Source organism: Dermochelys coriacea, chromosome 1 (genome assembly GCF_009764565.3).
Source record: "Dermochelys coriacea isolate rDerCor1 chromosome 1, rDerCor1.pri.v4, whole genome shotgun sequence".
NCBI lineage: Eukaryota > Metazoa > Chordata > Testudines > Dermochelyidae > Dermochelys > Dermochelys coriacea.
This window is the reverse complement of record NC_050068.2, coordinates 63,575,507-63,587,287: the sequence shown is the minus strand read 5'-3', so window position 1 is coordinate 63,587,287 and position 11,781 is coordinate 63,575,507. Positions and strand designations below refer to the sequence as shown.

Below are 11,781 nucleotides of genomic sequence, written 5' to 3'. Positions count from 1 at the left end.
GTTGCTAATCTGGCAACACAAGCAGAGGATGCAGCTGTTCATTGTGAACAAGGAACCGTCTACAAAATGACGCGGCTTATCAGTGGTCAACGGCAGACACCAACAAACACTCTCAGGAACAAACAAGGACACCTCCTAACAACCGAAAAAGAACAAGAAATGCACCAGACAGAGCATTTCAAAGAATTGCTGAACAGGGAGCCACCTAAAGAGGAAGCAAACATCCAGGAGGCAGAAGAAGATCTTGATATCAACACAGACACCCCAGCTAAGAAAGAGATTATTCAAGCCATCAAATCCTTAAAAAATGGGAAAGCTCCTGGCAAGGATAACTTAGCAGATGACAGAACGAGGAGTAATGGTCTCAAGTTGCAATGGGGGAGGTTTAGATTGGATATTAGGAAAAACTTTTTCACTAAGAGGGTGGTGAAACACTGGAATGCGTTACCTAGGGAGGTGGTAGAATCTCCTTCCTTAGAGGTTTTTAAGGTCAGGCTTGACAAAGCCCTGGCTGGGATGATTTAACTGGGACTTGGTCCTGCTTTGAGCAGGGGGTTGGACTAGATGACCTTCTGGGGTCCCTTCCAACCCTGATATTCTATGATTCTATGATTCTATGATTCTATGAATGCAGAATTGTTCACGGTAAATCCTAAATTAGCAGCATCTATACTGGGCCCCTCTATTTACATCAGTCTGGAAAAGGGAAAAAGTGCCCGATGAGTGGACCAATGGGGTTATAGTGAAGATACCAGAGAAAGGAACTCTGTGATTGTAATAATTGGCACTTTTATCTGTGCCAAGCAAAGTATTGTGTAAGATCATAGTCCAGCATATATCAGAGGCAGATGATAGCATTCTCAGAAAAGAGCAAGCTGTTTTTCGGAAAGGGCATGGATGCACAGACCAGATCTTAACTCTACAAAACAGAACAGAACAGTCCTTAGAATGGCAACGGCAACTCTACATAAATTTCAGACTTTGAGAAGGCTTTTGATAGCATTCACAGGACCAGCCTATGGCAGGCAGTGGGCATATGGAATTCCTTTCTGTATAATCAACATCATCAAAAGCTTCTATTTCAACTTTACATGCAGTGTTGATCACAGTGAGCTCAGTTTTTGAAGTCAAAACAGGAGTACATCAGGGTGTGTCATGTCTGCAATCCTCTTCAACATTGCCATTGACGGGGTAATGCGGCGTACAACAGAAGACCAGCCAAGAGGCATTAAATGGACACTCTTCTCATCCCTTGAAGACCTGGACTTTGCAGATGATGTCGCTCTCCTTTCACATACCTAACACCATATACAAGAAAAAACAACTTGACTCAACACATTCAGCCAGTAAATTGGACTGTAAATCAACGGCAATCAGACAGATATCATGACCCTTAATATTGCCTCACCATCACAAGTACAGATAAAGGATTATGTTCTCACCAACGTAGAAACATTCACATTTTTGGACAGCACTATCAGCCAAGATGGTGGAACAATCCAGAACATCTGGAACAAAATCAATAAAGCCAGGAACAGCTTCAGGAGCTTAAATACAGTCTGGAAATCATCAAAATACAACACCAAAACCAAATTCAAGATTTATCAGAGCTGCATATTTTCAACACTACTTTATAGTGGAGAATGCTGGGGAATGAGGAAGTATGACATGTCCAAACTGCCTCAGAAAAATCCTCTGTCTCTTTTGGCCCAGAACAATCTCAAACCAAGACCTATTGATACCATGCAGCCAAGAGAATCTGAGCACCTTCATTGCCAGGAGGCATTGGAGACGGATCCGCCATGTGCTTCTGATGGAAACTGATTCCATCACCAGAGTAGCAGTAAGACGGACACCTGAAGGCAAGTGAAAACGAGGCTGCCTGAAAACAACATGGCGAAGAACAGTGGAAGCTGAGCTGAAAAACCTGGGGCACAGCTGGGGAACCATTGAAAGACTTGCCAGAAACAGACAGGAGTGGAGGAGCTTCCTCACTGCCCTAATCGCCAAAGGCGCAATAGGAACATGATGATGATACTAGTATAACTGATCCCTTACTACCAGTTGTACCACTTTAACTGTACCAGTGTAGTTAAAGTGATGTAGCTTCCTTGTGTGAACAAATCCTTACTTCTTGGAAAGATGGATTAGTGGATAGAGCAGATCAGCTACAGCAGGGGACCTGTAACACACATTCACCATGAGTTACATGTACATACACAAATGTGGCTTATATGGTTCTTTAGGATCTTTCTGGAGATAAACCTCAATATCGTGGGCCATGTAAGGATGTAAGTCATTACCAGTACAATGACAAGGCTAGCTCAATCGGAACCAAAAACTGAAGGTGGAGATAAAGCCAAAAGAGCGTATAATGGAGGAAATGATTTTAACTTGCTAGTGTAATTTTAATGCCCTTGTGGCCAAGAAGGAGTTTGCTTTGCAGGGAGCTCTGGCCAAGAAAAGGCAAGTGCAGTAATTCAGCAGAGAAACTCCCTTCCAACCCAGGAGTACTTGTTTCACATCCCCTGGAGTAAACACATATGCACTAGAATAGTACAAGGAATATAGGAAAGGAAAATACTTCATCACAGAGGGATGAATGGAGAAAAACAACAGGGGGGGGAGATAAGGGAGCAGGGTTATATCCAACACAAGGCCCCAGTGGTACCACAGACTGAGAGGGGCAGACACTGAGCAATGCATCTACACTCAGACTTCAGGAGTCCTGGGAAAAGTTCCAGTCTGGCAGTGAGTCTTGATACTCCTGTAAGTGAGCCTTCGGCACCAGTAAACTTTCCCCAGCAAACCCCTCCGGTGCCCTCTTCTGCCACTCTCTACAAAGCCACACAGAGCAACAACCTCCCCACTTAACAAGCTACAGCCTCCCTCTTTATTCCCAATGCAAGGTCACAAGCCCCAGTACTCACAGCCCCACAGAGCTCTGGATCAGGCTCTGGTTTGTCCTTCTTGGGTGATTCCTCCCTAGCACTGTGCTCCTTCTAGCTCCAGTCCTGGGGTGGCCCAGTCAGTCGCTTTGTCCCTCCCAGACTCTGGGCTCGTTCTCTGCTACTTCATTACATGAGGGCCTGCTCGGTCCTCTCCTGCCCAGTCGTTCTCCCACTCCCCAGGCCTGAAACAACATGCACTTCTGCCCCAGAACAAGGTTTTAAAGGAGACACGTTCCCTGAACTCCAAGGGCATTACACTGGCAAATACTTAACTAAAGAGTGTTAAGTAATGAACACTAGAACTGTTTGTTAGAGTTTGAAAACGGACTAAGAACAAATAGGAACAGAATTCCTCAAGAATCTTCAGCAGAAACAGCAAGTCATTATTTTTCAATCTATTCTCAAGAGACAGGCTAAATGTTGTTTTTATGGCGGAGTCCCACCAATAGTGCAGTGTGCAAAAGACTACCCATTGGCTTTGTGCTCTGTGATTGCCTCAGACTAGTGTTGTTAGTCTCTAACTTTCAGGTGCAATAATATTCAATCACAAAAAACAATGTAATATCTACAGGAGAAAGAGATCCCCATCTCTTACACCTTATAAATTTAGGGATGAATTCATGAAATTTAAATGTCATTATGTGCACATAACTGTTGAAACACTGTTTCCAACACAATGTTTACACAGTTGTCTGGAAGCATATTGTTTGCCTACTTTTCAAAGCCAATTTAAATTCAATCCACATAGCCGCACACATGGAATTTCAGACAAAAACACAGATGCACAAAAAATTCCAGGCATGCTATTATTTATTGTTTGTATCCTAGAAGTACCTAGAGGCCACAATTGGTGTTTGATGCTGTTCTAACGCAGAGCAAAAAGGCAGTTCCTCCCTAGAAAAACATATAACAAAATGTAAGCTAAGACGCAACAAGTAATTGTCACAACAATTGAAAAGAATGAGGGATAAACAGTAAGGGTAAAAGTAACAAGATCATGAGTTTGCAGAGGTCAGCTATATGCACAAATAGATGGTCCTGAGTTGGTTCACGTCTTTAATTGTTTTAAATACGATAAATATTAGAAGTTCCTACTGGAAACATCTGCTTAGCTGTAATCAGATGGCAACTAACCATAGGCATCTGGAAGAAGTCGGTCTTAAGGAGCTATTTGGAGGACAGTGTAATGGATTTATGGATTAGTTTAGGGGGAGTGGACATGAATAAGAGTCAGAGTGGAAGAAAATGGGAAAGTGCTTGGATGACAGATGAACTAATGGATAGGGGCTAACAGCATTGGCAAAGCAGAAAAGGTAGGGTTTGATAAAAGAGTAGACAAGTGGGGAAGGGTTAGGTTGTGAAAGACCATAAAGGAGGAACAAAGAGCTTCTATATGACATGTTCTATTGGACTCGAGAAGGGGACTGACATTGTCACTGTGACAGGTCAAAAAGGTAACTTTGCAACATCATTTTGCCTAGATAGGAGAATGAGGTGGATGCCAGGAAGGTCAGAGAGGATGCAGATAAGCACCAGGGAAAGTTTTAGTCATGTAGACTGAGGGAATAGGCCCAAGAGTGGAAGTGCTAGGGAGGAAGAAGTGATAAGGCTTGGATACAGCTTGGATGCATGGCTCTAGAGAGGGTGAAGAGTCAAAGATGATTCTCACAATGAGTCTGAGTGACAGGAAGGATAGTAGTATTGTCAGTGGTGACTGAGAATGCAATGGAGATCTTGAGAGGAATAAAAGGAGCTCAATTTTAACCGAGTTACAATGAAATAGATAGCAAAATATCCACAAGGAGATGACAGAGAGACAAGCCAAGATGCAAGACTGTGAAGAGGAATCAGATCAGGAATGGATCTCCAATTTGTGAATTTATGTTCCGGTTTCGGTTCATTGTAGTCTTGCTCCCATTGAAGAAAAAGGAAGTTTTGTCATTTTCTTCAATGGAAGGCGCTTGCTTTCCCGTTGCATTGCTGTTCAATTTGGCAAGCCCGTGCAGGGACTGGCGACACTGTACTCCTCTTTGTAAGTTGGAGAGTACCACATCAGAAACGCATTTACAATATGAGGCTATTTGGGACCTACCCCACACTAGGCACCTACATGGCTGAAGAGGTCTCTCTTTGGACAGTACAGAAAGGCATGGAGCTGTCCAGCTGATGTGACACTCAAAAATTGCAAGTGGGAAATGCACAGAATCAGCTAGACTTGCCCTTTGCTTTAGTCTTTCTGATATTAGATACAGAATGAGCTGACATTGCACAGTCTATTTGGTAAATAGGAACCTCCTACAAAAGAAAGTTGACGGGTTTGGCCCTGCTGGCTACTAGCAAGTTTGTTGCTAATCACAAGATTTCTCACAGTGACAATAATAAGATACTGTAACACCTTAGAATTGAGTAATGTTCCAGGTTTAAACTGTCATTGGTGCAGGACTAGAATTTGGGTCTATAAACTAGATACTGTAATCCCTCTGCTATAGAGTCATTCTGACTACTCTTTGGCCCACTGACTATTTAACAATTTCATACAAAGTGAAGCAGCTTCAACAGGTGAGATTGAGAAAGCCCCTCCCCTGACCCACTTCAGAGTTCCCTGTAGCCCAGTACTTAGCATATTCACTTGGGCAGTGAAAGACCTGGGTTCAAGTGCTTGCTCTGACACAAGAAGAATGGGGATTTGAACCCTGATCTCCCACATCCAAGCTGAATGCTTTAAATACTGTGTATAAAAAGGGCATCACGACCTCCAATTTCCCCCCTTCACACAGGGCTGACCTGGGTTAAACACCTAATTCTAGGAGAGGGTTCACAGCTGTGAATCCCAAGTAGCATTAAGTGGACTTGAGGCCAACCCTCTACTCAGCATTTGCTACTGGCTAGCTTAAGCAGCATCCCACTCAGCTTCTGTGAATCTCATTCAATCTCAGGTGCCTAAATTTCCGCATACATTTATGGGGAGCCTCTGTACCTGAATCAGGGCTGAAGATTCCAGTAAGGGGCGGGGGACCTAAAGTTAGGTTTTGCAACACTGAACCTAAGTCCTCTTTGTGGATCTAGCCCCAAATTGCTCCTTAAAATATGATGCCATATAGACGGGTTTCAGAGTAGCAGCCATGTTAGTCTGTATTTGCAAAAAGAAAAGGAGTACTTGTGGCACCTTAGATAGTAACAAATTTATTTGAGCATAAGCTTTCGTGAGCTACAGCTCACTTCATCGAATGCATCCAATGAAGTGAGCTGTAGCTCACGAAAGCTTATGCTCAAATAAATTTGTTAGTCTCTAAGGTGCCACAAGTACTCCTTTTCTTTATGCCATATAGAGCTACCTTTTATGCCTGTGAATAGGGCAACCCTTGGGAATTATTGGTTCGCCACCCCAAAAAATGTGAAGCAAGAAATATTCTGTTCTCTATTAGCTTTTTTATTTTTAAACAAACCCTCAGTTGGTCTATTGTGAATTCCTTATAGGCCCATGCTCATGGATCAGATTACTGTGCCGGTGATGGCTGGCTTTCAAATTTATTTCATACGTTTTCGGGAAACAGATGCAGATACCTGGTAAATAGCAGCACCTGACTTAAAGATGGGTCATCAGCCTCAGACCTCTCAAGTAACATCTCAGTTTGGTGGAGAATGTTAATCTAACTGATGAACATATTTCAACAGGTGGAAATAAAGTCCCTCATCTAGTTACTGACATACTGATTCACACCTTTGTGTTGTTCCAGGAGTATTTAAGCACTCTAAGACCAAAGGAGTATGATGATCTCTGTTTCCAATATTGTTTGGTCAAGCTGGCTTTTTGCTGCATCCCAAAAGTTTCCCAGCTGTTGCACAATGACTTATAGGGTTTGGATTTTTTAGAACACTTTATTAAACAAAAATTAATCACTCCCATCTACTGATCCAGATTATAAGAAAACAAAAATAGGATTAATAAAATAAAACCAGCAAACATTCACTGCATTTTCATAATTGTACATGTCAGTATTTCTGACATGATTACAGTACAGATATTGATTTAAAAAATATGTTGTGGCATTTTAAAAATAAAGATCATATGACTGATTTTGTCCTAACTTCAGTATTCTGTAACTGACAGATCATGTGCCAGATTCACCCCCCAAAGTAAAATAATTGAAGCCAATGGAGTTATACTGGAAATGAATTTTGGCTCCTTGTTTTCAGAGTGTTTTTGAAAAATGCTAATGGAGGTCACAGTAAATTGCAGAATGCCAAATGGCTAAATGGAAGTATGCAGGATGGCATAGTTTCTGTTCTACTGCAGCATATGGCCTACATCAAGGAACTGCCAGAGACTATTCAAGTCAATGGAACTCTTTCTGTTGCTTTCAGCGGGCTATGGCTCAGGCTCCCAGGACTCAGTGCTAAGAAAATGCAACCATCCAAAAATGGGTACGGTTTTTATTCCCTGGAGTGCATCTTTAGGAAAGTAGTGCATTAGAACCCTGCCATCTAAAATATATTGATGGGTTCCATGGCAACCATTTCCATAGCTTCATCTTAACCTATGGTCTGCTCTTTAAAGATCAAGTCTCAATTCTCCTCTAATTTTAATCTTTTAGTAATTATTTGAGACCAGTGTTTAATGTATTTATGGCCTTCATACTTTGAGCAATGATGACAAACAGCAGTTCAGTTTCCATGTTTTATTCAAATACAGACATTCCTCCTAATGCACATGAGTGTGTAAGCCAATTGCTATGCATGTTCTGTCCATCAGTAAGTCATCTATTTATCTTTATATCAGAGGCATTTCTAGTGGACCTGTCACCATTGGATCTAAACACCAGTTAAAAAGCTAAGAACCCAGTCTTGCAATTATTTATTACCAGGCATAGAGGTTATAGTGTAAGTAATCCCTTCAATGGGAAAGCTCATGGTAATAAATAGCCCAGTAGCTGTTCTTGGTAGGATTAAATTCTAATCTAACTTTAACATTTTCCACAGGGATACAAAATGGGAATTTCTATGATCTCTAGCTGTTATGTTTATTCATATCAGTGTAATACAGGTTGAAAAATCAGATTGTATTTAACAAGGTAGCCATTATTGTAGACATACAAGATATGGTCTGAGGGGTTATAGTTGATACTCTGAACTGTTTCTAACATTTTGTCCATAATTATGTTAATTTTACCTTCCTGTTTGGTGTTGGTGTCATACATGTAAAATATTTCTTCTTTCTTAGTGTTGACAGGTCGTGTGGCATATAGAACACCACATATGATGAAAGCGTTGGAAACAGATGGCTTGTACTGCCTTGTTTTCCAAGTATGGAGCACATCAAGTGTGGTCTCATTGAGTTTGCTAATCACAATGTTACCTGTGCTTTCTTCAGTTGAATAAATTACCCATAATCCACTTTCATCCACAGCAAAGTCCATATCTTGCCACCCAACACCAGCATAAGAGAAACGGTTACCATAAGCAGCATTGGGCAGAGTTTTCCTCACAGTTAATGTGTTTGTGTTTAAATCAAGCTTGCCCATATCTCTTGAATTATATATATTATAGTACATGAAATTATTGTAAACTGCAGTGCCACTGCCTTCCCCATATACAATTCTTTTCTCTCGAGCATTTTTGAATAGCAGCAAATCATCATAGGAATTATGAAGTCTGTAATATTCCAAGAGTCTCCCATCTGTGTTCAAAGGTGCAACCCAGTATAGGTCCTTCTCTGGGGTCTGAAGAGAGTAATCCCTACCCCAGGCACCATATTTGAAGGAAAATCCTCTCCAGTTCAGCTGTACAATATAGGGTTGGCTGATATTCACAATTCCACCATGACCACAGCTACCTGTAAGCAAAAAGAAAATACAGGCTTTTCAAATGGCATGATTAGGGAAGAAGATTACAGTGTGTGCTTTATAAGAACCAGCTTTGTTGCAAGAATAGAAATACATACATATCTTTGTCAAAGATTTGCTTTGCACCATGTAAACAGCACATGGATGTCATTACTGTAGCTGTTCCAGTCTGACTGAGATACAGAGGTCAAATACCACTAGATGGGGGTCATACTGAAAAAATAGCCAACAATCCAGCAACAAATTATAGGGACCTCTGTTTTCAGTCAGTACTCACTTGCAGTAAATAAGTGATCAGCTTCTGTTTCAGATAAGTGATCAGTTTTCTGTTTCCACCTATTCTATGCTTTCCAACCCAATGGGCTGGGAAATCACAGAGAAAATACAATTTCAGAAGCATTTCAGGTCCTTTGCTCCTGTAGTGGAGCATAGTTCTGGGAATATGGGAAACAAGAAAATGGAACATCTTGTCTCCCTGTACAACAACGAATTTTAGAAGTTGAAGGGAGAAATAGCAGCACTAGTTCTAGAGGCTCATTTCAGATTAGCTTGCTGCTGTCAAAATCACCACTTAAAAACAATACATCACAGTGCCTTCCATCTGAGGCTCTCAAAGCAATTCAAACATTAATGAGCATAGCCTTACAACAGCTCTGTGAGATGGTATTAAATATCCCCAGTTTACATGTGAGGTAACTATGAAGTGACCTTACATCCTAGTTTAAACAGGACAGTCCTGGTGTTTTTTACAATGACCCAGGAGCTTCAGGATGATTGAAATAGCCTGTGTTTTTCATTTCATCAGCCAAAATGTTTGGGTTTTTTATAGCTACACAATGCTTGTTCAAGATGTATTGCTATGCTGAGTAGAATTTGCACTATTTACCGAGAACAAACAGCCCAGTGAAATGAACAATGTCTGGAATGAAGAGAACTTGAATGAATGATATCAAAGCTATTCCTTTGCTCAAAGCGACTGTTGGTGACACTTTGTTCAATGTTTCACAATGAACGCAGAACATGACATTATTGGAACATGAGAACATAAGAACAGCCATATTGGGTCAGACCAAAAGTCCATCTAGACCAGTACCTGTCTTCTGACAGTGACCAATGCCAGGTGCCCCAGAGGGAATGAACAGAACAGGTAATCATCAAGTGATCCCTCCGCTATCGCCCATTCCCAGCTTCTGGCAAACAGAGGCTATGGACACCATCCCTGCCCATCCTGGCTAACAGCCATGAATTTATCTAGTTCTTTTTTGAACCCTGTTATAGTCTTGGCCTTCACAACACCCTCTGGCAAGGAGTTCCACAGATTGACTGTTCATTGTGTGACAAATACTTCCTTTTGTTTGTTTGACACCTGCTGCCTATTAATTTCATTTGGTGACCCCTAGTTCTTGTGTTATGAGAAGGTGTAAATAACACTTCCTTATTTACTTTCTCCACACCAGTCATGATTTTATAGTTCTCTATTATATTCCCCCTTAGTCATCTTGTTTCCAGGCTGAAAAGTCCCCATCTTATTAATCTCTCCTCATATGGCAGACACTCCATACCCCTAATCATTTTTGTTGCTCTTTTCTGAACCTTTTCCAATTCCAATATACCTTTTTTGAGATGGGGTGACCACATCTGCATGCAGTATTCAAAATGTGGGCGTACCATGGGTGTATATAGAGGCAATATGATATTTTCTGTCTTATTATCTATACTTTTCTTAATGATTGTCAGCATTCTGTTCGCTTTTTTGACTGCCGCTTCACATTGAGTGGTTGTTTTCAGAGAACTCTCCACAATAACTCCAAGATCTCTTTCTTGAGTGGTAACAGCTAATTTAGACCCCATCATTTTATATGTATAGTTGGGTTTATGTTTTCCAATGTGTATTACTTTGCATTTATCAACATTGAATTTCATCTGCCATTTCGTTGCCCAACCATCCAGTTTTGAGAGATCCTTCTGTAGTTCTTCTCAGTCTGCCTGGGACTTAACTATCTTGAGTAGTTTTGTATCATCTGCAAATTTTGCCACCGCACTGTTTACCCTTTTTACCAGCTCATTTATGAATATGTTGAATAGGACTGGTCCCAGTACAGACCCCTGGGAGACACCACAATTTTCCTTTCCCCATTCTGAAAACTGACCATTTATTCCTACCCCTTGTTTCCTATCTTTTAACCAGTTACGAATACATGAGAGAACCTTCCCTCTTATCCCATGACTGCTTACTTTGCTCAAGAGGCTTTGAGGAGAGACCTTGTCAAGGGCTTTCTGAAAATCTAAATATACTATATCCACTGGATCCCCCTTGTCCACATGCTTGTTGACCCCCTCAAAGAATTCTCGTAGATTGGTTAGGCGTGTTTTCCCTTTACAAAAACCATGTTGACTATTCCCCAACAAATTATGTTAATCTATGTGTCTGACAATTGTTCTTTACTATAGTTTCAACCAGTTTGCCTGGTGCTGAAGTCAGGCTTACTGGTCTGTAATTGCCAGGGAGCCCTTTTTTTAAAATTGCGTCACATTAGCTATCCTCCAGTCATTCGGTACAGAAGCTGATTTAAAAACTGAAAAAATCCTCCACTCCAAAATATGCATGTCTCTCTGTGTCAGAAGCTGGCAGTGGTGACACCAGCACACTTTAAAATAAAAGTATCCTTTTGTCTGACTCTTTGCAGCCCTAAAAGATGTCAGCATGTACATGTGCCAGGTTTCTTTTTCCTTTAAAAATATGGTCATCTGAGACACAGATGCTAAGTGACCTATACAAGGTCACACAGCAAGTGAGTGGCAATGCCAGGAATAGAACAAACATTTCCTAATGCGGGTGCTTTCACCGCTAGATAATGCTTCCTTCCTTAGAGGTGAAGGAAATTTTACCTGCCAAGACCTGAGTTTCATGTTTCTATTAATTGATCAATTCACGGCAACAGCTAATGACATCATAAACACCTAGATCAGGGCAGAGGCTGCACATG

The 11,781-nt window shown here is 41.1% G+C and overlaps 1 protein-coding gene across 1 annotated transcript in view; it reads right to left on the bottom strand.

Annotated features, from left to right (window-relative positions):
* Positions 1-6,813: 6,813 nt before the first annotated feature.
* Positions 6,814-11,781, bottom strand: part of OLFM4 (olfactomedin 4) — a 31,458-nt gene continuing 26,490 nt past the window's right edge. The window contains exon 6 of the mRNA XM_038380639.2: positions 6,814-8,784. Coding sequence (XP_038236567.2) covers positions 7,982-8,784 — 803 coding nt within the window. The 3' untranslated portion in view covers positions 6,814-7,981. The remainder of the gene's footprint in view (positions 8,785-11,781) is intronic.